This window comes from Callithrix jacchus, chromosome 2 (genome assembly GCF_049354715.1).
Source record: "Callithrix jacchus isolate 240 chromosome 2, calJac240_pri, whole genome shotgun sequence".
Classification (NCBI taxonomy): Eukaryota; Metazoa; Chordata; class Mammalia; order Primates; family Cebidae; genus Callithrix; species Callithrix jacchus.
In genome coordinates, this window is record NC_133503.1 from 11144402 (window position 1) to 11171071 (window position 26670).

At 52.4% G+C, this 26670-nt stretch overlaps 2 protein-coding genes across 5 annotated transcripts in view; one reads left to right on the plus strand and one right to left on the minus strand.

The window, feature by feature from the left end:
• Positions 1-4288: 4288 nt before the first annotated feature.
• SSC4D (scavenger receptor cysteine rich family member with 4 domains) lies at positions 4289-24291 on the minus strand. 4 transcript variants are annotated; one of them, XM_035280382.3, is made up of 11 exons: positions 24005-24291; positions 19342-19540; positions 15334-15369; positions 14625-14930; positions 13591-13668; positions 12029-12343; positions 9807-9884; positions 8406-8474; positions 7979-8290; positions 6621-6698; positions 4289-5324 (listed from the first exon to the last, which is right to left on the minus strand). In XM_035280382.3, the coding sequence occupies exons 2-11, from the start codon at positions 19505-19507 to the stop codon at positions 5008-5010; spliced, it is 1755 nt and encodes a 584-aa protein (XP_035136273.1). In that variant the 5' UTR covers positions 19508-19540; positions 24005-24291; the 3' UTR covers positions 4289-5007. The 4 variants fall into 4 exon arrangements, with proteins under 4 accessions (XP_035136273.1, XP_002806625.2, XP_078211451.1 ...); XM_002806579.6 differs by having other exon boundaries at positions 8406-8480; XM_078355325.1 differs by lacking the exon at positions 7979-8290.
• ZP3 (zona pellucida glycoprotein 3) overlaps positions 10952-26670 on the plus strand; it is a 37445-nt gene continuing 21726 nt past the window's right edge. Inside the window, exon 1 of the mRNA XM_035280385.3 lies at positions 10952-11183. The gene's annotated coding sequence lies outside the window, so the exon portion shown is untranslated. The remainder of the gene's footprint in view (positions 11184-26670) is intronic.

Here is a 26670-nt window from a genome sequence, read left to right on the forward strand (position 1 = left end):
CAGATGATCTGCCCACCTCAGCCTCCCAAAGTGCTGAGATTACAGGCGTGAGTCACCTTGCCCAGCCTAGGCAGCAGTTTCACGTAGCGGAAGGGTGAGTGTGGTTGCTGGGGAGGTACAGAGTGGGATGAGGGCTACCAGTTCATCCCAACAGGGAATGCCCATGAAGCCCATCTGGAGAAATGAAAGCTGAGACTTGAAGTTAAGTAACAGTGTGCTGGTACCGACCTGTAGTTCCAGCTACTCAGCAGGCTGAGGCAGCAGGATTGCCCCAGAGACAGTTGCTGTCTCTGTTTTTTGTTTTTGTTTTTAAATGGCTGGGTTCAGTGGCTCAAGCCTGTAATCCCAACACTTACGGAGGCTGATGTGGGTGGATCATTTGAGGCCAGGAGTTCAAGACCAGCTTGGCCAACATGGCAAAACCCTGTCTCTACTAAAAACACAGAAAAATTAGCTGGGTTTGGTGATGCATACCTATAGTCCCAGCTACTTGGGAGTCTGAGGCAGGAGAATCGCTTGAACCTGGCAGGTGGAGACTGCAGTAAGCCAAGATCATACCACTGCACCCCAGCCCGGGCAACAGAGCGAGACTCTGTCTCAAAAAAAAAAAAAAAAAAAAAAAAGGTCTATGGGAGGGTGTGCATAGGGTATGCACATTCTACATCACTTTATATCGGGACTTGAACATTCTGGATATTGGCACCCTCGGCGGGCCCTGGAATCAATCCCCCTGGGGACACTGAGACGTAATTGTACTTTGCTTAGACAGGGAAGCTATTCCAAGGGCAGGACGCTGCGAAGTTTCTCAGGACAACGGAGAGCACTGAAGTGCGTGGAGGCTGGAATGGTACGAGCAGGGCAGAATTTCTGAGTGTGGCTGGGCACAGCGGCTCAAACCCGTCATGCCAGTACTTTGTTTATTATTATTTTTTGAGACAGAGTCTTGCTCTGTTGCCCATGCTGGAGTGCAGCGGCCAACGTGGTGAAACCCCATCTCTACTAAAAACACAAAGATTAGCCGGGGGAGGTAGTGGGCGCCTGTAATCCCAGCACTTTGGCAGGCTGAGGCAGGTGGATCGCCTGAGGCCAGGAGTTAGAGACCATCCTGGCCAACACCGTGAAACCCCATCTCTACTAAAAATACAAAAAAATTAGCTGGGCGTGGTGGCAGGTGCCTGTAATCCCAGCTACTCAGGAGGCTGAGGCAGGAGAATCACTTGAACTCGGGAGGCAGAGGTTGCAATGAGCCGAGATCACGCCGTTGCACTCCAGCTTGGGCAGCAAGAGTGAAACTCCGTCTCAAAAAAAAAAAAAAGAAAAAAGAATTTCTGAGTGTGCTGGAGACTGTAAGGTGGCTAGAACATTCCAGGCCTTTTGCCTCAGCTCCTCCAGTTCTTAGCGTTTTCATATCTTTCATTTCCCCAGGCCTCGTCCTCTGATGACACAGCTCAGAGGACTCCCTGACAAACGGAGGCAAAGCCATGACTGCTGCCAGGAGCTGATGGAGTTTGGAGCCAAAATGTCCACCTCACTCCCTGGCTGAGAGCCGTGACCCAGGTTTGGAGCCCCTGAATATTCCCATACCCGAATCCCTGGAGCTTGTGAATCTGTCCTTTACGAGGCTAACGGGATTTTGCAGATGTATTAAATTAAGGATCTTGGGCCGGGGGATTAGCCGGGATTACGCAGGTGGGCCTAATATAATCACAAGAGGACTTCAAAGATGGGGGAGGAAGACATGGAGTCAACAAAGGGATATGAGAGGTTAGGCTAGGTGGCTCACGCCTGGGATCCCAGCACTTTGGGAGGCTGAGGTGGGAGGATTGCTTGAGGCCAGGAATTTGAGACTGGCCTAGGCAACATAGTGAGACCCCATCTTTGCAAAAAACTGTAATTATTGGGGCCGGGTGAGGTGGCTCATGCCTCAACACTTTAGGAGGCTGAGGCGGGCAGATCATGAGGTCAGGAGTTCAAGACCAGCCTGGCCAAGATAGTGAAACCCCATCTCTACTAAAAATACAAAAATTAGCCAGGCAGGAACCTGTAATCCCAGCCACTTGGGAGGCTGAGGCAGGAGAGTCACTTGAATCAGGGCAGCAGAGGTTGCAGTGAGCTGAGATTGAGCCACTGCACTCCAGCCTAGGTGACAGAGTGAGACTCCATCTCAAAAAAAAAAAAAAAAAATCAGGGTGTTATGGCACGCACCTATAGTTCCGACAACTCGGGAGGCTGAAGTGGGAGGCTCATTTGGGCCCAGGAGGTCGAGGCTGCAGTAAATCATGATTGCACCACTACACTTCAGCTTGGCTGACAGAGCAAGACTGCCTCAAAGGAAAAAAAAAGGAGACAGGTGCGGTGGCTCACACCTGTAATCCCAGCACTTTAGGAGATCCAGGCCAGTGGATCACTTGAACCTAGGGGTTCAAGATCAGCCTGGGAAACAGAGCAAGACCACGTCTCTACAAAAAAAATGTAAAAATCAGCCGGGTGTGGTGGCATGCATCTGCAGTCCCAGCTGCTTGGGAGGCTGAGGTGGGAGGCTCGCTTGAGCCTGGGCAGAGGTCACAGTGAACCGACATGGGATCACGTCACTGCACTCCAGCCTAGACAACAAAGTGAGACCCTGTCTTAAAAAAAATCAACGAAGAGAAAGAATTTTTTCTCAGCTGGGCACAGTGGCTCACACCTCTAATCCCAGTGCTTTGAAAGGCCGAGGCAGGAGGACCTCTTTAGGCCAGAAGTTTGAGACCAGCCTGGGCAACAAAGCAAAATCCCATTTCTACGAAGATTTCTTTTTCTTCCTCTTCTACAAGATTTTAAAACAGCTGGGCATGGTAGCACGCTCCTGTAGTCCTAGCTACTTGGGAGCCTGAGGTGGGAGGATTGCTTGCATCCAGGAATTCAAGGCTGCAGTGAGTTATGATAAGACCACTGCACCCTGCCTGGGTGACAGAATAGACTCTGTGTCTTTCTGTTTGTTTGTTTTGAGCCGGAGTTTCGCTCGTTACGCAGGCTGGAGTGCAATGGCACGATCTCAGCTGTGTCTTAAGAATAAAAGAAAACGTCCAGGTGCGGTAGCTTACACCTATAATCCCAGCACTTTGGGAGGCTGAGGCAGGCGGATCACCTGAGGTCGGGAGTTTAAAACCAGCCTGACCAACATGGTAAAACCCACTCTCTACTAAAAATACAAAAATTAGGCCGAGCGCATTGGCTCACGCCTAAAATCCCAGCACTTTGGGAGGCTGAGGCAGGTGGATCATGAGGTCAAGAGATCGAGACCATCCTGGTCAACATGGTGAAACCCCGTCTCTACTAAAAATACAAAAATTAGCTGGGCATGGTGGTGCGCACCTGTAGTCCCACCTACTCGGGAGGCTGAGGCAGGAGAATTGTTTGAACCCAGGAGGCGGAGGTTGCCATGGGCTGAGATTGTGCCATTGCACTCCAGCCTGGGTAACAACAGCGAAACTCCGTCTCAAAAAAACAAAAAACAAAAATTAGCCATGCATGGTGGTGCACTCCTGTAGTCCCAGCTACTCAGGAGGCTGAGGCAGGAGAATCACTTGAACCCGGGAGGCGGAGGTTGCAGTGAGCCAAGTTCGTGCCACTGTACTCCAGCCTGGGCAACAGAGTGAGACTCCATCTTAAAAAATAATAATAATAAGCCAGTCACAGTGGCTCACACATGTAAATCCCAGCACTTTGGGAGGCCGAGGTGGGCGGATCATGAGGTCTGGAAATCGAGACCATTCTGGCTAACATGGTGAAGTCCCATCTCTACTAAGAATACAAAAAAATTAGCTGGCTACGGTGGCGTGAGCCTGTAGTCCTAGCTACTCGTGAGGCCGAGGCAGGAGAATCACACCTGGGAGGCCGAGGTTGCAGTGAGCCGAGATTGCGCCACTGTACTCCAGTCAGGGCAATAGAGTGAGACTCTGTCTCAAAAATAAAAATGAAAAAATAAAATAATAATAATTTCTTCTCTCTTTTAGTGACTCCAACGCCTTGCAATGTGGCCTTGAGCAAGCTCTTTCCTTTTGCTGGATGTTGATTTCTGCATATGTGAAAGGAGAACGTGGATGTGTTGAGGGGCTCCCTAGGGGCGGTGGAGGCCCGACACTGTGACTTGGCATTTCCAGGATGTGACGTATCTGCTGAGAGCTCTTGGACGATGCTCTTGAACTGTCCTGCATCCTGAACCCTGTTTCCTCTCAAGAGCCCTGCCCAGCGTCCCTCCTGCTGCCACAGAGTATGCATTTGTGCTCAAACAGTGACTTCGGTTATAAGAGTTGGGGGACAATGCTTTATTGACTTGGCACCTATGAACGGGTGGCTACAGGCCCCCAGGTTTCTTTGCTCCTGCAAAGTGGAGGCTCTGTGGTGGGGACACATAGATCAGAGATGCTGGTTTCAGCTGCAGGGAGGGGCCACTGTCCCTGCTTTGGCCCCTCCCCCGGTCCCCTTGTCCAGCCGAGCACCATCTGAGTGAGTCCAGACCCTCGTGGAGCAGGGCAGGGCAGGGACCCAGCTTCTTCTGCAGCCCTTGAGAGCCTAAGGTAAGAGCTATAGGCCCCTCCTGCCTTCCCTCTTCTTGGGGATCCCATGATGGGTTGCAGGAAGAGGAGATACCCCATTTAAAGAGCCCCTGAGCCTCCTGGATCTAGGTCAAGGAAGTCAGGTCTGGTGCTATAAAAAGAGCCCCACCAAAGAGAAGAGTTAGGAGTCATTTCTCTTCCCCTCATTTTGGTTTTGACTGAGCAAAACCACGGGAGCTTTCACTGAACTGGGCTGACAATAGTGGATGACAGGCTGAGGTCACGCAGTCAGTGGATGGGGGTACAGCCAGGCTCCCCCATGCGGGACTGCACTGTCTAGGTAGGCTCTCTCCCAGGCAAGGGAAGGAGGGGCAAAGTGAACTGTAGTCATCAAGAGGAGGACTTCCCGGAGGAGGAAGGGCAGGTCACAGCTCCCAGAAAAAAGAGGTGGTCTGCAGAGCAGGCTGGGTCATGAAGGCTGGCACAGGACACTGGCATCCTCGCTGTGGTCGCAGTTGTGGGCATCCCAGCGGATGTGAGAGCAGAGCAGCAGGGCACTCTCTTCCCCACGGCACTTGACATTGTCCAGGAGAATGGGGCCCCGGCCTGGACCAAAGTGAGCCTCGCCAGGAGCTGCCAGGGCCTGGCCACAGCCCAGCTGGCGGCACAGGACACCGGCTGCCCGCAGGTCCCAAGCATCATCACAGACAGTGCCCCACCGTTGCCCTAGGTAGAGCTCGACACGCCCCTCGCATCGGTGGGCTCCGTTGACCAGACGTAGGTGCCCTGTGGGGGGACAAGGGCTGAATAGGGGCTGCTTCATGGCAGGCCACTCCCAAGCTAGGTCAGGTTGGGAATAAAGAGAGGTCTGAGACGCTCTGAGCACTGTCCTGGGAGCCACTAGATGAAGGCAGACATGTGAAATTAAAATAAGATGGGCACTGGGCGAGGTGGCTCATACCTGCAATCCCAGCACTTTGGGAGGCTGAGGCGGGAAGGAGGATTGCTTGTGCCCAGCAGCCTGGGCAACATAGCAAGACCCTGTCTCTAAAACCAAAACAAAACAAAAAAACAAAAATTAACTGGGCATGGTAGTGTGTGCCTTGTAATCCAAGCTACTTGGGAGGCTGAAGCAGGAGGATCGCTTGAGCCCAGGAGGTCAAGGCTGCAGTAGCCATGATTGTGCCACTGCATTCCAGCCTGCATGACAGAGCAAGACTCTTTCTCAAAAATAAGTAAGATGGGGCCGGGCATGGTGGCTCATGCCTGTAATCCCACCACTTTGGGAGGCCAAGGCTGGCTGATCACATGAGGTCAGGAGTTCAAGACCAGCCTGGCCAACATGGCGAAACCCTGTCTCTACGAAAAACACAAACACACAAAATTAGCTGGGTGTGATGGCATATGCCCATAATCCCAGCTACTGGGGAGGCTGAGGCACAAGAATCGCTTAAACCTGGGAGGCGGAGACTGCAGTGAGCTGAGATCGCGCCACTGCACTCCAGACTAGGCGACAGAACTAGACTTTGTCTCAAAAAAATAAAATAAAATAAATAAGTCAATAAAATGGGCATCAGTTCCGACCCAGAGTCTCAGGACTGGGAGAAAGCATGCAAATGTTTGTCGAGTGATCTGTGATGTGTGCTGGGTGCCTCATGACTGCTCTCTCCCTAGTCCTCCGTTCATAATCCCAGTGCCCCAGCCCCAGGCCAGCTGTTAGGAGACTGTGATTACACCCTATTGTTTCCCCTGAAGGTCATCATCACCGCCTCCCCAACCCCCTGGGCTCACGAAACTACATTCTGAATTTTTTCATTGCTGTGTTCAAGACAGGATCCTTCTCCCCTCATTCTGATCCCACCTCTAGAAATCTCCAGATTGCTGTAATTTAAAGCTTACCTCCTTCTTTCTGGACACCATATTCCTACAAAGGAAGCCTGAGACCCACAAAAAGGACAAGAGTTTCCAGGTCCTAGTGTGAATCTGCTGAGCTTTATAACCCAGGCTGTGACCTCCCCCACTCCAGGTCCTTTCAGTGACCCTGATGCCTCCACCCACTTTCAGGGGACTGTGGGTACCTACCATCCCTGGGCCGAGGAGTGGGTACCCGTGTGGTCTCAGAACCGTCCTGCTGGACTTGCAGTCCCAGCTCCTCTGGGCCTGGCTCAGGAAGGACAGAAAAAAAGAGGTGTTGTCACAACAGGGAACATGTTCCTTAGGGCCAGGCTGCCTCTTACTCTCCCCCAGGAAGCCTGTCCTTAGGACAAAAAGGACTTCAGAGGTTCCTGAAGAACCGCTCCCCTTGAGCAGAAATGGGGGTTGTGCCACTGGGTGGGTGCAGTGGCTGACACTTGTAATCCCAGCACTTTAAGAGGTCAAGGTGAGGCTGGGTGGGTGGATCACCTGAGGTCAGAAGTTCAAGACCAGCCTGGCCATCAAAGCAAAACCCCATCTCTACTAAAAATAGAAAAATTAGCAGGGCATGGTGGCATGTACGTGTAATCCCAGCTGCTCCGGAGGCTGAGGCAGGAGAATCACTTGAATGCAGGAGGCAGAGGTTGCAGTGAGCCAAGACAGTGCCACTGCACTCCAGCCTGGGTGATAAAGCGAGACTCCATCTCAAAAAAAAAAAAAAAAAAAAAGAGGTCAAAGTGAGAGAATTGCTTGAGGCCAGTAGTTCAAGAGTGGCCTGCGCAACACAGCGAGACCCTATCTCTACAAAAAATACAAAAATTAGCCAGGGGCGGTGGCATGCCCCTTGCAGTCCCAGCTACTCTAGAGGTTAAGCAGGGTAGGCCTGCTTGAGCCCAGGAGTTTAAGGCTGCAGTGAACTGGGATCATGCTACTGCACTCCAGCCTGGGTGACAGAGCAAGAAGAAAAGGAAAGAAATAGGGGTTGTGCAGAACGCTTTGTGGCCAAGACCATGGGAAGTAGGGCCTACTAGGCCTGGGGCACCAAATGAGGGTAAAGAGATCAATTCCCGCAGCAATTAATCAATTTCAAAATCTTCTGCCAACTGCAAGCACCCCTTTCCATTGACTCCGCCCAAAGGTCACACGCTTGCTCTAGTAAAGGTGATGCACTCTCTGCTTAATAGAATTTTGCTTGGTCTAGGTTTAACAGGGAGCAAACGGCCCCTCCCTTTATGGACTTGATGCCTTCCGGGAACAGGGATCGGCCTTAGCCCTGACCTCGGACACCGCCCCTCACTGCTACCCAGGCCCCGCCCCATTTTGCACTGCAGAGGGCTCTCCGTTCTGGCCCCGCCCCGCTGCGCAGCCGCAGAGAGCGCGGACGGCGGGGCGGTGCCCCTCTGCGGAGTGCGCATGCTCCCCGGGTCCTGCGGTGCCGCAGAGCGGCCTCACGCGTGGCCCCGCCCAGGCCGCGCCCGGCCCCGCCCCTCCCACGCCGCAGTGCGCGGCCCAGTCGATGGCCTCACCTGCGCAGAGAGCGCCCGCGTCCTCGTGGTGCCCGCAGTTGTGCTGGCCCCAGCCCAGGTGGAAGCAGTCGCTCAGGCGGGCCTCGGTGCCAGAGCAGCCCACGTTGTCCAGCAGCACTGGGCCGCGGCCATAGCCGAAGTGGCCCAGGCCCGTGGCGCCCAGCGCGGGCCCGCAGCCCGCCTCGCGGCAGGCCACGCGCGCGTCCGCAAAGTCCCAGTCATCGTCGCACACGGTGCCCCAGCCCCCGGCGTACAGCACCTCCACGCGGCCGCGGCACGGGCCCGGGCCACCCACCAGCCGCAGCCGCCCGCCTGCGGGGCGCACATGCCCGCGGCCAGAGGGGCTGGGCTGGGGATGCCGGCTCCCGGGCAGAGCCCCGGCCCTACCCTCCCCCGCCCCCCGCGGACCCCGGGCACGGCCACTTACTTTTCTTCCCTGCGGCCCAGGCGGCGGTGGTAAGCAGTGCAGTCTCCCGGGAAGGCTGGGGGGCAACTCCTGTGGCTGCGGAAACATGGCATCTAGAGCGATCGAAGGGGACGAGGAGGCATTCTGTCCTGCAGCAGGACACGGGGGACACCTACCAAGACCCCCCAACCCTACCGCACCTTTATCCCCCCCACACTCAGCTGCAATCCCAGAGTCACCACGTCGTTGTCTGGTGCCAGCTGGGATCTCCGGGAAACTTGGTTGGAATGAACTGAAGCCTAATTCTAGGTATTATCCTAACATCGAGCCCTGGGATAGTTCCTATCCTACTTCCAGTTGCACTGCTAACCTTGATTCAGCTTTCATCTCAATCAGCCCCCTCATAAGGTTTCTCAGTCCCCAATCTCAGCATCATCCCATTGGGGAAAAAATTAACTTTGAGAAAGGGCCTTGCTCTGTTGCCCAGACTGGAGTGCAGTGATGTCATCACCGCTCACTGCAGCCTAGAACTGGCCTCAAGCGATCCTCTCGCCTCGGTATTCCAAAGTGCTAGGACTATAGGCGCAAGCCACCATGCCAAGTTTTTTTTTTTTGATACGGAGTCTCCTCTGTCGCCCAGACTGGAGTGCAGTGGCGCATTCTCGGCTCTCTGCAACCTCTGCCTGCCAGGCTCAAGCGATTCTCCTGCCTCAGCCTTCCAAGTAGCTGGGATTACAGGCGCCTGGCTAATTTTTGTATATTTATTTTTAATTTTTGTATTTTCAGTAGAGATGGGATTTCACCATGTTGGCCAGGGTGGTCTCGAACTCCTAACTTCAAGTGATTCACCTACCTCGGCCTCCCAAAGTGCTGGGATTACAAGCATGAGCCACCACACCAGGCAATTTTTTAAAAAATTATTTGTAGCCAGGCACGGTGGCTCACGACTGTAATCCCAGCACTTTGGGAGGCTGAGGTGGGCGGATCACCTGAGGTCAGGAGTTCGAGACCAGCCTGATCAATACGGTGAAACCCCATCTTTAAAAAAAAAAAAATTATTTGTAAGGCAGGGTCTAGCTACGTTGCCCAGGATGGTCTTCAACTGACCTCAAGTCATCCTCCCACCTGTTTCCGAAAGTGCTGGGATTACGAGTGAGCTGCCACCCACATCCCAAATTTTACTTCTGTGCTTTGAAGAAATTTCTTACTGCCTCCTCCCACCCCACTGAAGTTTTCAGAGCTCTGGGTTTCATCATCCTTGCTCCGTCTGCTCATAATTCTCTCACCCACCTCTTCACCATCTGGCCAAAGCCCTGGCCTGTTAGCCAGGGCCCCCGCCTGTGGATCCAGAACATTCTTCCCAGTTCCCAGCCGCACCCACTGTGCTCCTAACATTCCCGCCCGGAGGGCAGAGCTCTTTACCGGACGGATCTGTGCGCCAAGCCCAGTCCTCTCTTGTGGCCAAGGATGGCAGTGCCGTGAGCGTTGGGGGACCCAGGACTATGGCAGGAGAGAAGGGGACAGGGTTAGAGGCTGAGATTCTGGTCCCTGGTCAGCCATAGGCTGTCAGGGGAGGCTAGGAGAGTCTCCCTGGAGGAGAGAATAGACGTAACCTCCAGGGCTGGTGACCCAGCCACAGCTGGGGTCCAAGGAGACCTGTCCCCACCTTGATTGTGGTTGTAATTCACTTGTGCTGTGAGGTATACACTTCAGAGTTTGTACAGGACTCTAAGAGACATGCTTTCATTTCTCTCCAATGCCCCATGTTCTCAGAAGCCCACTGTGTCCCACAGACATGGAGTACAGAAGGCCTTACCCATCAGAGAGGGCCATGCACAGTCCTGAGTTCTCATTATCTCCCTCTTACAGAGAAAACAGGGCTAGCAGGGAAAGGGACATGCCCAGGGTTAGCAGGGGCTCTGCCAGGGCTCACTGCAACAGACTTCTGCCCTTCTATACTCCCTCTTTTTTTTGAGATGGAGTTTTCGCTGTTGTTACTCAGACTGGAGTGCAATGGCACGATCTCAGCTCACTGCAACCTCCGCCTCCCGGGTTCAAGCAATTCTCCTGCCTCAGCCTCCCAAGTAGCTGGGACTACAGGCACGCACCACCATGCCCAGCTAATTTTTGTATTTTTAGTAGAGACGGGGTTTCACCTTGTTGACCAGGATGGTCTCGATCCCTTGACCTCGTGATCCACCAGCCTCGGCCTCCCAAAGTGCTGGGATTATAGGCGTGAGCCACCGCGCCCGGCCACTCCCTCTTATAGTAAAAAACAAAAACAAAAACACAACTGATCTCCGAGGGAAGAATGGAGTAGGAGAGGGGACTCAACCCAGGAGGTGGGGTTCAGACACAGGACCCAAGTGAGGACTCACTAAAACAGGATGGGGTGGAAATGCCTGTCCATGAGACACGCCCATCTGTGTGCCATGTCAGTTTACCATTGCCGTGGCAACACCTGGAGTTACCTTTCCATGGCAACGCAGACAACCCAAAAATTATCATTCTATTTCTTAAAATATCTGCATAACCCACCCCCTAATTTGCATATCTTGAAAGTAAATAGAATTATGACTGCAGACCTGCCTCTGAGCTGCTACTCTGGGCACACTGCCTATGGGGTAGCCCTGCTCAGCAAGGAGCAGGACCTCTGCTGCCGCTGTAGACTGCTGCGTCAGTGAAAGTTGCTAACACCAGCTGGCCCTTAAATTCTTTGCTGGGGGAAAACCAAAAACCCTCCTGGACTAAGCCTCAATTTGGGGGTTTGCCTGCCTTGCATCAACTGTGCGACCATGGGTAAGTCTCTGACTCTGGGCCTCAGGTTTCCTACCTATCCCCTGGGAATGATAGCCCTTAGTTTGCTATGAGTTATGTAGAGTCATGGGCAAGCACTTTATATTTTACAGCGCGGAGTCCATCTGTGAAATAGTTGGAAAGGGCCCAGGTGGGGAGGAAATACTGTCAGTTAAGCATCAGAATGACAGAGGGTTGTGCTAGGTCAAGTCGTGGCCATTGGAGAATTCTGGAATATCTCTAGGGCAATTCTTGAGTGTTACTCTGAGTGTTATTCTAGATTGTTACTCTATGCTCCAGGAACAGTACTTGCTGGAACGTTCTGGAGGCATTCTTGGGATATCGCTATAGAATTCGGGAGTATTGGTGAAGCAATAGTGCAGGGTTTTTGTTTCGTTTGTTTGTTTTTTGAGACAGAGTCTCTCTCTGTCGCCCAGGCTGGAGTGCAATGGCATGAGCTCGGCTCACTGCAACCTCCGCCCCCTGGGTTCAAGCGATTCTCCTCCCTCAGCCTCCCGAGTCGCTGGAATTATAGGCAGGCGCCACCACGCCAGGCTACGTTTCTCAAGTTGGCCAGGCTGCATTAGTGCAGTATTGTCACATAGCTGTGGAGTGTACCACAAGGAGTTTTGGGATATTCGGAGGCACTTCTAGAACAGTACTGAGATAGAAGTAATTTTGGAGGCTTCCTGGAGAGCTCTGGGAAGCATCAAGACAGCCAAAACACCCGCCCCATTCACCTCCCCACCCAAGCCACCTCCTCCTGCCATCAGCGCAGGGCTCCGCCCCTGCCAGCACCTGGCCCCGCCCACACGCCCGGCCCCGCCCACCGCCCCTAGAACCCGAACCTGTGCATAGCGCGCCCGCGTCCTCGTGGTGGCCACAGTTGTGCACGCCCCAGCCCAGGCTCTGGCAGGCTGCCAGGTGGGGCTCGCTGCCTTCACAGTGCACGTTGTCCAGCAGGATGTGCCCCGTGCCATAGCCGAAGAAGGCGTTGGTGGTGGCGGCCATAGCCACCCCACAGCCCAGCTGGCGACAGACCACAGCGGCATCCGGCAGCCCCCAGTCGTCGTCACACACGGTGCCCCACAGGCCACCATGCAGGATCTCCACTCTGCCCTGACACGGGTTCGCGCCTCCCACCAGGCGCACACTGCCCTCACCTGGGGGCAGGAGCGGGGGCAGGGCGTATATCCCACTGTCCTCTGCCTCCTGTCCACTCCATTAGGGCAACTAGGTGTCCTAGGACCTACAACCCAGGGACATCTGCTCACCCCCCTTCCCAGGTCACCACCTCCTCGGTCCAGATTGGGGGTGGTTTGTGGAATCACAGTATTCACAGTATCCCTGCCTAAAACCAGCTCCCCTATCCTGCTCCCTCTCTCCTGGCAGCTTGGAACGTGCTTCCTTCCTCCTTGGAACGTGCAAATGAAATCTCAAAGTACAGCTCCCACATTTCTTCCTCCAGGAAGCCCTCCCTGATCTCCTGAGTAATGTGACCCCTCTTCCACATTCATTTTCCTTGTCTCTTTCACTGTCCCTCTTTTAGAGCACTTTTCTTTTTCTTGTTCTAGTCATTCTCATCCTTCTTGGGCTCATCTGACCTTCCTGTAAGATAAAGCTCCAGTTTCGCCCCTCCCCCTACATCCCCCCCCCCCCCCCCCCCGCTTTAAAGGTAGGATCTCATTGTGTCCCCCAAGCTGGAGTACAGTGGCATGATCTCACTGCAACCTCCACCTTCTAGGGTCAAGTGATTCTCCTGCCTCAGCCTCCCAAGTAACTGGAACTACAGGCATGTGCCACCATGCCTGGCTACTTTTTGTATTTCTTGTAGAGACAGGGTTTCATCATGTTGTCCAGGCTGGTCTTGAATTCTCAATCACAATTCACCGCAGGCTTGACCCCCGGGGCCTCGAGTGATCCACCTACCTCTGCCTCCCAAAGTGCTGGGATTGCAGGCAAGAGCCAGCGTGCCTGGTCATTTTCTCTAACTTTCTTTTTTTTTTTTTATTTTTTAAGACAGAGTCTTGCTCCGTCCCCCACGCTGGAATGTACAGTGGCATGATCTCACTGCAACTTCCGCCTCCTTGGTTCAAGGGATTCTCCTGCCTCAGCCTCCCGAGTAGCTGGGATTACAGTGGCCCACCACAACGCCCAGCTAATTTTTATATTTTTAGTAGAGACGGGATTTCTCCATGTTGGCCAGGCTGGTCTCAAACTCCTGACCTCAGATGATCCGCCAGCCTCAGCTTCCCTAAATGCTGGGATTACAGGTGTGAGCCACCACACCTGGCCATTTTCTCTACCTTTCAATCTTTAATTTGTAATCCCTGTCTTCCCACTGCCTAGGGTAGGGTGTGAGAGACTTCCAACCCAAAACCCAGGTGGTGCCCACATTATGCTTACATACTTTTTCCATTCGGAAGTGTCCTAGGGGGCGCTCTACTGGTTAACATCCTCCTTGTTGGGGGCTGCGTTGGCAAGAATTCTGGAAAGGAAGTGGGGTGGATACAGGGGTCTTTCTGTTCTCCATCCTCACACCACGGGGTATTTGAGGGGCAGGAGGAGGGACCCATAAGGTGATTGCCCCCAGAAGTTCTGGCCACACAGAGTCACAGCCAGGAACCCTGGGGTATGAGAGGAGGAGGGGCCGCACCAAAGTCCCGGACTCCTTTAAAGCACAGTAGTTTTTTTTGTTGGTTTTTTTTTTGAGATGGAGTCTAGCTCTGTCACCCAGGCTGGAGTGTAGTGGTGTGATCTCAGCTCACTACAACCTGCTCCTCCAGGGTTCAAGCGATTCTCCTGCCTCAGCCTCCTGAGTAGCTGGGATTACAGGCACCCGCCACCATGCCTGGCTAATTTTTTTTTTATTAATTGAGACAAAGTCTTGCTCTGTCACCAGGCTGGAGTGCAGTGGCACCATCTCGGCTCACTGCAACCTCCACAGCCCAAGTTCTAGTGATTCCCCTGCCTCAGCCTCCAGAGTAGCTGGGATTACAGGTGTGCACCACCATGCCCGGCTAATTTTTTGTATTTTAGTAGAGACATGGAGATGGGGTTTCACCATGTTGCCCAGGCTGGTCTCAAACTCCTGACCTGGTGATCCACCCACCTTGGCCTCCCAAAGTGCTGGGATTATAGGCGTGCGCTACCTCACCTGGCTAAAAAGAAATTTTTTTTTTTAAGGGAGGGGGTCTGCTGGGACAATCAAAGCCTCACGTGGAAGCAGTGATGCTGGTTTTCTTTTGGTCCAAGGTCAGGCAGTAAACAAGAAGAACCCCTGGGACCCTTGCTGGGGCTCTTCCCCAGCATCAGGCATTGCAGCCCCTGGACTGATCTGCATTGAACAGCCTCACCCATGGGAAGTCCTTTCATTCATCTAGCCTACAGCCCTATTGCCTGCCACAGTCGGTCTGTCCCCCCAGACCCTAGGGCTACACTCACCATCACACAGGACAGCCACATCCTCGTAGTGAAAGCAATTGTGGACGCCCCAGCCCCGGCTGCCGCACTCGCTCAGCGCAGCTTCCTGCCCACGGCACTCCACGTTGTCCAGCAGGATGGGGCCTCGGCCCTGGCCAAAGGCGAGGGGCCGTGGCACGGGCAGCGCCAGGCCACAGCCCAGCTGCCGACACACCACGTTGGCGTCCACCACATCCCAGTCGTCATCACAGACGCTGCCCCAGGAGCCACCGTGCATGACTTCCAGGCGCCCCCGGCAGCGGCTGGGGCCCCCCACCAGCCTCAGCTCTGTGAAGAGGGTGGAGCTGGCACCAGGGAGGGGGTCACTGAGTCCAACTTCCAGGGTTATGTCCTTTTTTTTTCTTTTTTGGTAGAGACTGGGTCTCACTCTGTTGCCTAGGCTGGTCTCAAGTGATCCTGAGCTCAAATGATCCTCCTGTCTTGGCCTCCCAAAGCACTAGGTTTACAGACGTGCATGCTACGGGACCCAGCCAGGTTACCCGCTTTGCCATGAAGCCATGGGAACCTTGGGATCAATCCCTTCTGGAAAATGAGAAGACTGCAACTTCCCTGAGATGGGGCATCTAGAGTCAAGGGGGCTGGTTAGTCATTACTTCCTGAGGTTTCCCGTCTGAGGCTGGAGTACCTGGGGGACAGGTGAGGGTGAGGAAGGGCGAGGCGGGGCACCTACCTGGAAAGGGCAGTGGAGTGAGCTGTAGGGCACTGGCTGAAACAGAGTGAGGAAGAGCATTGGCCCCTCTGCCCACACCATGGCTCCCTGGTCCCAGGAACACAGCCCACAACCCCAGCCATCCTCAATATCACCCCCGTCTTCTTGGACTTCCGTAACCCTGCTTTCCCAAAGCTCCACTCTCTTGCCCGCCTGTTGTGATTGGCTTGTCTGCTTCACGCGTCTCTCAGAGATCCCAAGGCCAACCCAGAGAGATCTGCGAGGGTAAATCTGTAGATCCGCACGTCTCAAACTAATGCTAAATCCCATAATGACCCATTGCCTGCAGGAGTCTCAGTTCCTGAGCAGTCACTACGAAGCCTTCTAGAATCTTCTAACCATTCTGATCAGCCTCGCCTCGCTTTTTTCTTTCTTTTTTTCTTTGAGATGGAGTCTCTCTCTTGTTGCCCAGGCTGGAGTGCAATGGCGTGATCTTGGCTAACTGCAACCTCCGCCTCAGGGGCTCAAGTGATTCTCTTGCCTCAGCCTCTGGAGCAGCTGGGACTACAGGTGAAGGCCACCACTCCTGGCTAATTTTTTGGATTTTTTGTAGAGACGGGGTTTCACCATGTTGGCCAGGATGGTCTCGATCTCCTGACCTCGTGATCCACCCGCCTCGGCCTCCCAAAGTGCTGGGATTATAGGTGTGAGCCACCGCACTGGCTAGTTCTTTTTGTATTTTTTGTAGAGTCAAGATTCTGTTGCCCAGAATGGTTTCAAACTCCTGAACTCAAGCAATCCTCCTGCCTCAGTCTCCCAAAATGCTGGGATTACAGGTGTGAGCCACTGCAACCTGCCTCACCTTACTTCTTAATCTTCCATCAATTTTGTCTCCAGGTTTTTGTTTTGCTATGTATGTATGTATGTATGTATGTATGTATGTATGTATGTATTTATTTATTTATTGAAATGGAGTCCTGCTCTGTAGCCCAGGCTGGAGTGCAATGGTGTCATCTTGGCTTATTGCAACCTCTGCCTCCCAGGTTCAAGCGATTCTCCTGCCTCAGCCTCCTGAGTAGCTGGCATTAAGCACCCACCATTAGTATTTTTAGTAGAGACAGGGTTTCACCAGGTTAGTCAGGCTGGTCTCGAACTCCTGACCTCAGGTGATCCACCTGCCTCGGCCTCCCAAAGTGCTGGGATTACAGTCGTGAGCCACCACGCCCAGCCTGTTTTTGTTTTTAAAGCTGGGGTCTTGCTATGTTGCCCAGCCTCGTCTCACACTCCTGGCCTCTAATAGTCTTCCCGCCCCTGCCTCTCAGGTAGCTGAAACTGCAGGCACTTGCCAACAAACCTGGGTATTGTCTCCAGGTCTTTAACCCATTCTCTTCTGGCTTCCTGCTCATTACAACCCTCTTGATCCTTCCTTCAAGGAAGGAAGCTTAGAGCTTTCTTTTCATTTTCTTTTTTTTTTTCAAGAGAGACTCTTGCTCTGTCACCCAGGCTAGAGTGCAGTGGAGCAATCTGGGCTCACTGCAACCTCCACCTCCTGGGTTCAAGTGATTCTCTTGTCTCAGCCTCCCCGAGTAGTTGGGACTATAGGCACATGCCTCCACGCCTGGCTAATTTTTTGGATTTTTAGTAGAGACTGGGTTTCACCGTGTTGGCCAGGCTGGTCTCGAACCCCTAACCTCAGGTCATCCACCCACCTTGGCCTGCCAAAGTACTGGGATTACAGTGTGAGCCAACGCGCCCAGCCAAGAGCTTTCTTCAAGTCCCAACTTGGAGCTCCTTCCTCTGGGCAGCCATCCTGGAGCCCTCAACTACAAGTGCTCTGTTTCCTCTGAATTCCTGAGCACTACATACCCAGGCCTCTTTCGGGCCCTTCTCCCTGGTAATGTGGCCGTGCCTGTCTCAACTCTGTTCCCCCGGGCTCTCCACTCTGTTCAGAGCCTGGTACGCAGCAGATGTTCAGTAGCCCCACCTTAAATGTGTAAAATGGCCTCCCTAAAGATTTACCTATATGAGTCCTTCTACTTCATTGTTTTTTTTTTTTTGAGACAATGTCTCAGTCTATCACCCAGCCTGGAGTACAGTAGCATGATCATAGTTCAATCCATCCTCCCGCCTCAGCCTCCAGAATAGCTGGGACTACAAGCTAATGCCACCCAGCCAGCTTTTTTTTTCTTTTTTTCTTTTTTAGACAAGAGTCTTGCTCCATCCAGGTTGGAGTGCTGCAGCACAATCTCAGCTCACTGCAACCTCTGTCTCGTGGGTTCCAGTGATTTTCCCACCTTGGCCTCCCGAGTAATCGGGACTGCAGATGCATACCACCACACCTGGCTAATTTTTATATTTTTAGGTAGAGATGCGGTTTCACCATGTTGGCCAGGCTAGTCTTGAACTCATGACCTCAAGTGATCCAGCTGCCTCAGCCTCCCAAAGTGCTGGGATTATAGGCATGAGCCACCACTCCCAGCCTAATTTTTCTATTTTTTTATAGGGTCAGGAGTCTCATTATGTTGCCCAGGCTGGTCTCAAACTCCTGACTTCAAGTGATCCTCCCATCTCAGCCTCCCAAAGTACTAGAATTACAGGCGTGAGCCACTTTGCTTGGCCTTGAGTCTCTCTGCTTCAGCTATCATGTATGCCCTCCTTGCTTTCTTTAGACAAACTCAGTAAATCATTAGGATAATTTATAAGTTAGGCAGGATTTTACAGACAGGGCAACTTCAGGGTTAGTGAGATGAGGCGACTTGCTGAGAGCCACATAGGTAATCAAGGGTAGAGCTGAGAGGCTACCCAGACAGCCACAATCTTTTTCATCATGCAGTTCTGAGCACGGGGCTTGAGAGTGGAGGTGGGAGAGGAAACAGGGAAGCGAAATTTGCCTACCAGGCAAAATGGAAAGCCCAAAAATAATCCCTCACTTGTGCTCTGGGTATGACAGTTCTGACTCTTTCACACACATTACCTTATAGAATCCTTATTGTGAGGATTCTACACCCTCTGCCGCCTGTATTCGTGCGCCCATTTTACTGATGATGAAACTGAGACTCCACTTTTTTTTTTTTTGAGTCGGAGTCTCACCCTCTCACCCAGGCTGGATTGCAGTGGTGCGATCTTAGCTCACTGTAACCTCCACTTCCTGGGTTCAAATGATTCTCCTGCCTCAGCCTCCCTAGTAGCTGGGATTACAGGCACACACCACCATGCCCAGCTCTTCTTTATATTTTTAGTAGAGACGGGTTTCACTATGTTAGCCAAGCTGGTCTTGAACTCCTGACCTTGTGATCCCCCAGCCTTGGCCTCCCTAAGTGCTGGAATTACAGGTATGAGCCACTGTGCCCAGCCAACTCCACTTCTTATATATTTATTTATTTTTAAATTTCTTTTTGAGTTGGAGTCTCGCTCTGACACCCAGGCTGGAGTGCAGTGGCATGACCTTGGCTCACTGCCACCTCTACCTCTCAGGTTCAAGTGATTCTCCTGCCTCACCCTCCCCTACTGGGGAGGTGCTGGGATTACAGGTGCACGCTGCCATGCCTGGCTAATTTTTGTATTTTTAGTAGAGACTCGGGTTTCACTATGTTGGCCAGGCTAGTCTCAAACTCCTGACCTCAGGTGATCCTCCCACTTTGGCCTCCCAAAGTGCTGGGATTACAGGCGTGAGCCACCACGCCCGGCCTTCTTATGTTCGGATAGTCCCTAGGTCATTTGATTTCATTTCTTTAACCAGCTGCCTTTCCAACAGCCATTGGGGAGCACACCCTCTTTCTCTCCTTTCCTGTGCCCGGTGTCCCCTAACTGCCCATTCCCTGAGTGTGTTTACCTGTCACCTCTGTTACCGAGCCCTTCATTCCCCAAACTCAGACGCTCAGCTCTTTCGTCAACTCTGGGCAAATGTCAGCGTTGGAAAGAACAGCAGGAACAAGCTAATTCACAAAGCCCCTCCTACTGAAAAGTTACAGCTGGGACAACTGAGAGCCACAAAGAGGAAGTAGCAAGGGCTGGCAGGGGAGGACTCACCCAGTGGCAGGAGGAGAAGGAAGGACAGGGCTTGGGGGAGGAGGGGAGGTGCAGCACTCCCATCTCCCAGCCTCCACCCCCAGCCCTTCTCATCTGGCTGGGGACCAATTTGCATCTCTGCTTCCTTGCGCATCCAGATGGTGAAGGGTGTTTCAGATGCTTCCATCAAGGGATCAGAGAGAAGTCACAGTGGGAACATCTGAAATTACAGATCCCAAACATTACTGGGCCTCCCAGCGCTTTGGGAGGCTGAGGTGGGAGGATTGCTTGAACCCAGGAGTTTAGTGAGACCCCATCTCTACAAAAAGTTTTTAAAAATGAGGATGGGCATGGCGACTCAGGTCTGAAATCTCAGCACATTGGGAGGCTGAGGCAGGTGGATCCCTTGAACCCAGGAGCTCAAGACCTGCCTGGGCAACATGGCAAAAACACATCTGTTTCAATAAATACAAAAATTAGGCCAGGCGTGGTGACTCGTGTCTGTAATCCCAGCACTTTGGGAGGCTGAGGTAGGCGGGTCACTTGAGGTCAGGAGTTGGAGACTAGCTGACCAACACGGTGAAACCCTGTCTGTACCAAAAATACAAAAATTGGCTGGGCGTGGTGGCGGGCACCTATGATCCCAGCTACTCGAGAGTCCGAGGCAGGAGAATCTCTTAAACCCAGGAGATGGAGGTTGCAGTGAGCTGAGATCACACTACTACACTCCAACGTGGGTGACAAAGCGAGACTCTGCCACAAAAAGAAAAAGAAGTTAAATTTTAAAAACACTAAAATTAGTAGAATTTTTTTTTTTAATGAGTCAGGTATGGTGACTCATATCTGTAGTCCCAGCTAATGGGGAGGCTGAGGTAGGAGGATCACTTGCGCCAAGAAGTTCGAGGCTGCAGGAAAAAGTAAAAACGATCCCAAGAGTTTATTTCCTGAAGGGGCCAGCTTCGGGGGGAAATGCCATTTCCACTTGCCTTTGGCATTCTGAGTGGAGACCATGGCAGAGGCAAAAGCTGGGAGGTGAGAAAGATGCTGCATGGATGGAAATGCATGAGGAGTTGGGCTTGGCTGGAGGAGGATGTGTGAAGAGGGAAACGGTGGGAGAGGAGAGGGGGTCGGGAAGGTTGGCTGGGCCCAAACCATGACCAGCCCGAGGGCTCTGAGTTAATCCTCCAGGACTACACATTCGATTTTTTGTCTTCCCTTCCTTCTTTTCTTCCTTTCTTCTTTCCTTATTCCTTTCCTTCTTTCTTTCCAGACGGGATTTCTCCCTGTTGGCCAGGCTGGTCTCGAACTCCCAACCTCAGTTGATCCACCCGCCTCAGCCTCCCAAAGTGCTGGGATTACAGGCATGAGCCACCACACCCAGCCTTCTTTTTTTCTTTCTTTCCCACCCTCCCTCTCTCTCTTTCTGCTTCTTCTTTTTTTTTTTTTTTTCTGAGACAGAGTTTCGCTCTTGTTACCCAGGCTGGAGTGCAATGGCACGATCTTGGCTCACTGCAACCTCTGCCTCCTGGGTTCAAGCAATTCTCCTGCTTCAGCCTCCCAGGTAGCTGGGACTACTGGCGTGCGCCACCATGCCCAGCTAGTTTTTGTTTTTTTGTATTTTTAGTAGAGACGGGGTTTCACCATGTTGACCAGGATGGTCTTGATCTCTTGACCTTGTGATCCACCCGCCTCGGCCTCCCAAAGTGCTGAGATTATAGGCGTGAGCCACCACGCCCGGCCTCTCTTTCTTCTTTCTTTGATTGAAGCTCTCTCTGTCGTCCAGTCTGGAAGTGCAATGGCACAGTCTAGGCTGAGTTTCCTGCCTCAGCCTCCTGAGTAGCTGGGATTAACAGGCATGTGCCACCACACTTGGCTAATTTTTGTATTTTTAGCAAAGATGGGGTTTAACCATGTTGGCCAGGCTGTTCTCAAACTCCTGACCTCCTGATCTGCCTGCCTCAGCTTCCCCAAGTGTTGGGATTACAGGTGTGAGCCACCATTACGAGCATGACCCACCACGCCCAGCCATTTCTTTGTTTTTTTTAATGTATTTATGAGCTATGGTAACTATTATTTCCTTAAAGATTTTTCTCATTTTATTGGCTCATTTCTTCTGATTTAAATTATTTATTTTATTTTATTTATTTATTTTTGAGACAGAGCCTCTCTCTGTTGACCAGGCTGTAGTTCAGTGGCCTGATCTCAGCTCACTGCAACCTCCACCTCCTGGGTTCCAGCACTTCTCCTGCCTCAACCTCCCCAGTAGCTGGGATTACAGGCATATGTCACCACACTCAGCTAATTTTTGTAATTTTGTTGGCGTGGTTGGTCTGGAACTTTTGCCCTCAAGTGATACACCTGCCTTGGCCTCCCAAAGTGCTGGAATTACGAGCATGACCCACCATACCTGGCCCTGATTTAAATTAAGTTTAGGCTAAGCGTGGCAGCTTACTCCCATGAGCACTTTCGGGGAGGCTGAGGAGGGAGGCTCTCTTGAGCCCAGGAGTTAAAGACCAGCCTGGGCAACATAGTGAAACCCCATCTCTACAAAACTAAAAAATAAATAGCTGGGCATGGTGGTACATGCCTGTAATTTCAGTGCTTTGGGAGGCCAAGGTGGGAGGATCACTTGAGCCCAGGAGTTCGAGGCTACCGTGAGCCACGATCACACCACTGCACTCCCACCTGAGTAACAGAGTAGACCCTGTCTCTAACGAAAAAGGAAAAAAAAAGTGCATACATCATGGGCTTAGCACTCAAAGAGCATTCATGCCATGTAACCAGCATCCCAGACGCCTCTCTCAGGTCCCCTTTTCTTGCAGACTTTTTTTTTTGTTTTGAGATGGTATCTCGCTCTTGCTGCCCAGGCTGGAGTGTGATCTCAGCTCACTGCAACCTCCGCCTGCCAAGTTCAAGCGATTCTCCTGCCTCAGCCTTCTGAGTAGCTGGGATTACAGGTATGTGCCACCACGCCCGGCCAATGTTTATATTTTTAGTAGAGACAGGGCTTCTCCATATTGGTCAGGCTGGTCTCCCACTCTCGACCTCAGGTGATCTGTCTGTCTTGGCATCCCAAAGTGTTGGGATTACAGGCGCGAGCCGACCCGCCTGGCCTCCTGCAGACTTTTAGCAGGGATCTGATGCATTGTGTGGACTGTGGACTGGTTGGTTGGGGAGAGATGGGAGGCTGGTTTAGAGCCTGATGCAGTTGTCCAGACTCCAGGCCATGAGAGGCAGAGGGGAAGGAGAGATGGGAAAGACGTGGGAGACGGAACTGGCTGGACTGGGTTTGTCTTGGTATTGGGGGTGGGGAGCTAGGAGCATCCATTGGTTTCCGGTCACCCTGAGGGGGACTTTGTAGGAGGAGGTGGTGGAGAGGATGGTTCTGTTTTGGCTACATTGAGAGAGTGGGGTGTTGGGGCACATGGGTGCCCCTTCCAGAAGGAACTCCCTCTCACCCTCCCAACCCCCTCCTCTCTCTGGCTTTGCCTCTGCCCCGGTGTACAAAGTCTGGCTGGGGAGAAGATGAAAACCTATCCGGATGCGGACATGGGGATTTCAACACCCCATTCATGGGGCCGAGGACAGCCCCCAGTGGAATAATCACCTTTTGTCCTCCTTCTGCCTGGACTGGGGACAGCTGGGAGATGGGAGCCGAGAGCCGTGAGGAGGGGGAGAGTCACAGTCCAGTCTTTGCTTGGGATCTGGGCCTCCTTCTACCTCCTGGCCTCGGTGCCACTCACTACTCAGGCTGCTGGGACACTGGCCCCCCCCAGGCCAGACCAGCTCCTACCCTGTGTCTATGGAGACAGAAAACTTCCAGATACCCTGCCAGGAATCCTCAGCTTCTCCAACTCTATCTCCTTGGATTACAGGCGCCCACCACCATGCCCAGCTATTTTTTGTACTTTTAGTACAGATGGGGTTTCACCACATTGGGCCAGGAAAGAGGGAGAAGGACCCCCAATCATGATCCCCACAGACCTCACATCCCAGGTGACCCCAGAGCCCTCTGCCAAGTCTGCCTCCTTACCCCCCAGCTCCAAGGTGCACCCCTCCAGTTCTGCAAGACAAGACTTCACCCTTCCCTGCCCCCGGTGATTAGGGCTCTTCAAAGCCCTCCCATTCCTTCAAACCATGTATTGCCTACATCATTCACTACGACGCAGCCGGCCGCATAGCACGGCGGTTAATACTACAGCATCCGCTCCACCATCTCTAGCTGTTCGACCTTCACCTTGCAAAGCCTCGCTGTTCTTATCTGAAAAACGGCAAATGTGACCCACTTACCCCTTATCATTTTTGCCAAGTTCAATGAGCAAATGTTTGCGCAAGGCTTAGCCCCGTGCCTGGCCCTCACTGGGTGTGGGTGGCGACTGTTACATTACTGTTTTGAGACTGCGGACCCTTGAGGGGACACCAGATCTTATTCAGTAGTTGCACTTGGTACAGGGTGGATACTCAGAAAATGTTTGTTGAATGACTGAATCAAGGAAATGGCTACAGAATCATAGAAAACAACAGCCAGAAGGGGCTTGGGAAATTAACAAGGACAATTTCCCATCTGACCAGTGGGAAACAGTGCTCTGTCTCTGTCTCTGACACACACACACACACACACACACACACATGCATGCACACACACATATGCACAAACACCCCAGCAAAAGCGAAGGATTCATACCTGGGGGAATATTCTGGGCTCTTCCTGTCCCTTCTTCTCCAGTCAATCCAAGGTTGAATCACTGTGTCGGCCCTGGGAAGTTTAGGAGGAGGAAGGATCTTCCAAATAGAAATCAACACAGACGTTTCTTCTTTTCTTTCCACAGCTGGAAAGTGAGTAGAGGCAAAGCCCCTGTCCATGGAGCTGGCTGGTGGTCCCAGCCTGTCTCCATCCAACCTTAGGGACAACCAGAAGCAAAGGGGACTGGAGGTGGCTGGCACCAGCTGGAGCGGCCCCAGAGAAAGGGCACCTAGGTGGAGGCGGAGCTACGTGGTGGCGGGGAGGCATGGATGCTCAGAGCCAGGCAGCCCCTCCCGCCTCCCCCCCTCCCCCGACCCCAGGGTTCAGGTTTCAGAGAAGCCTGGATAGATCTCCACCCCTTTGCAGGGCAGCCAAGCACCCTGATCTTTGGAGGTAGCCCTGATCCAGCCCCAGAGTCCCCTTGATGATGTCCTGACCCAACCACATCAGCTGAGGGTTTGGAAAGGGTACCAGGAGCCACAGTGTATGGCGTGGGCTTCCCACGCAGGCAGGACCTCACGACCTCACAACTTCACCAGGGGGCTGCTGATTTTGCCTTTTTTTTTTAGACAGAGTTTCTCTCTGTCACCCAGGCTGCTGGAATGCAATGGTGCAATCTTGGCTCCCTGCATCCTCCACCTCCCAGGTTCAATCAATTCTCATTCCTCAGCCTCCCAAGTACCTGGGATTACAGGTGTGCACCACCATGCCAGGCTAATTTTTGTATTATTATTATTTTTTTTTTTTTGGTAGAGACTGGGTTTCTCCATGTTGGCCAGGCTGGCCTTGAACTCCTGACCTCAAGTGGTCCGCCTGCCTTGGCCTCCCAAAGTGCTGAGAGGCTACAAACCTGTACAGCTTGTAACTGCGCTGAACACCATAGGCAATTTGTTACACAGTGGGACCTGTGTATCTAAACATAGAAAAGGGACAGTAAGAACACAGTAATATAATCTTCACTTTATTTTCAGATAGGGTCTCGCTATGTGACCCGGCCTGGTTCAAACTCCTGGGCTCAAGCAATCCTCCCACTTGGTCCTCCCTAAGTGCTGGGGTTACAGGCGTGAGCCACTGCGCCCGGCATGATTTTGCTTTCTTGTGTGCTTCTTCCTGAGTTCTGGTGCTTTTGTAGTTATAGGTGACAGGAAGTGACGTGTGGCTTAGTTGGTGGTTTGTAGCTGCAATAAAGGGCTATGCTGGGATTCTGGATCTTTCCCATGGAGGCACAAACTCTCAGAGCTGGAGGGGCCCTTAGAACCCCGCAGAGCAGTTCCCAAACCTGGAGGCGCATCCCATCCCCGCTCATTTATTTATTTTTTTTCTTGTTCCATGTCTTCTTCTTCTTCTTTTTTTTTTTTTTTAGACTAAGTCTTGTTCTTGCTGCCCAGGCTGGAGTGCAATGGCACAGTCTTAGCTCACTGCAACCTCCGCCTCCCGGGGTCTAGGTTTGTAGCCTAAAAGCAATAGGCTAGACCGCGGAGCCAAGGTATGCAGTGTGCTAGCCCATCTAGGTTTGTGTGAGTACACTCTACAACGCTTGCACAATAAGGAAATCTAGTAACGACATATTTTACAGAATATACCCTGGCTGTTAAGTGACGCGTGACTGTATGTTTGAGCCCTGGTGCAGTGGTTCATGCCTCTAATCCCAACACTTTGGGAGGCTGAGGTAGGAGGATTGCTTGAGCCCAGGAGTTCGAGACCAGCTTGGGCAACATGGTGAGACCTTGTCTCTACCAAAAATAAATAAATAAATAAATTAGCCAGGCATGCATGTGCACACCCATGGTCTCAGCATGCTAAGAGGCTGACGTGGGAGGATCCCTTGAGTCCAGGAGTTGGAGGCTGCAGTTAACCATGATCACCACTGTACTCCAGCTCTGGCTACAGAGCAAGATCCTATAGAAAGACAGACGAAAGAAGGAAGGGAGGGAGGGAGGAAGGAGGGGAGGGAGGGAAGGAAGGAAAGGAAAAGAGAAAAGAAAAAAAATGCCGGGTGCAGTGGCTCATCCCAGAACTTTGGGAGGCCGAGGCAGGCAGATCACCGGAGGTTGCGTGTTCGAGACCAGCCTGACCAACATGGTAAAACCCCATCTCTACTAAAAATACAAAATTACAGGCATGCACCACCACACCAAGCTGAGAGGTTTAAAACTTAGCCAGATGTGATGGAAAGATAGAAAACACGATCAGGCATTTACAAAGGGGAATGTTGGAGTGATATATCTGCAAGCAAAGGAACGCTGAGAATTGCAAACCCAGAAATTAGAAGAGGCAAAGAGGGAGTCTCCCAGGTTTCAGGGAGCCTGGCCCTGCTGATACATTGATTTCAGACTTTTGAGTCTCCAGCACTATGAGACAATGAACGATTATTAAAGCCACTCAGTTTGTGAAACTTTGTTGCCGCAGCCCCAGGAAACTGATACAAGTATTTCACCATTTCTCAAAAGTGTGTCTTGTCAGCCCAGTGGCTCACGCCTGTAATCCCAGCACTTTGGGAGGCCGAGGAGGGTGGATCACAAGGTCAGGAGTTTAAGACCAACCTGGCCAACATGGTGAAACCCCATCTCTACTAAAAGACAAAAATTAGCTGGGCATGGTGGTAC

Excerpts from the sequence above, each read along its gene's own strand:
- SSC4D (XM_002806579.6), bottom strand. The coding sequence starts at position 19,507 with ATGGAAGCATCTGAAACACCCTTCACCATCTGGATGCGCAAGGAAGCA. Across the intron at positions 15,370-19,341 it reads CCTTCTCCTCCTGCCACTGG|CCAGTGCCCTACAGCTCACT; the intron begins GTGAGTCCTCCC and ends ACTCTGTTTCAG. Across the intron at positions 6,699-7,978 it reads CGCGGGCGCTCTCTGCGCAG|GCCCAGAGGAGCTGGGACTG; the intron begins GTGAGGCCATCG and ends TTCCTGAGCCAG.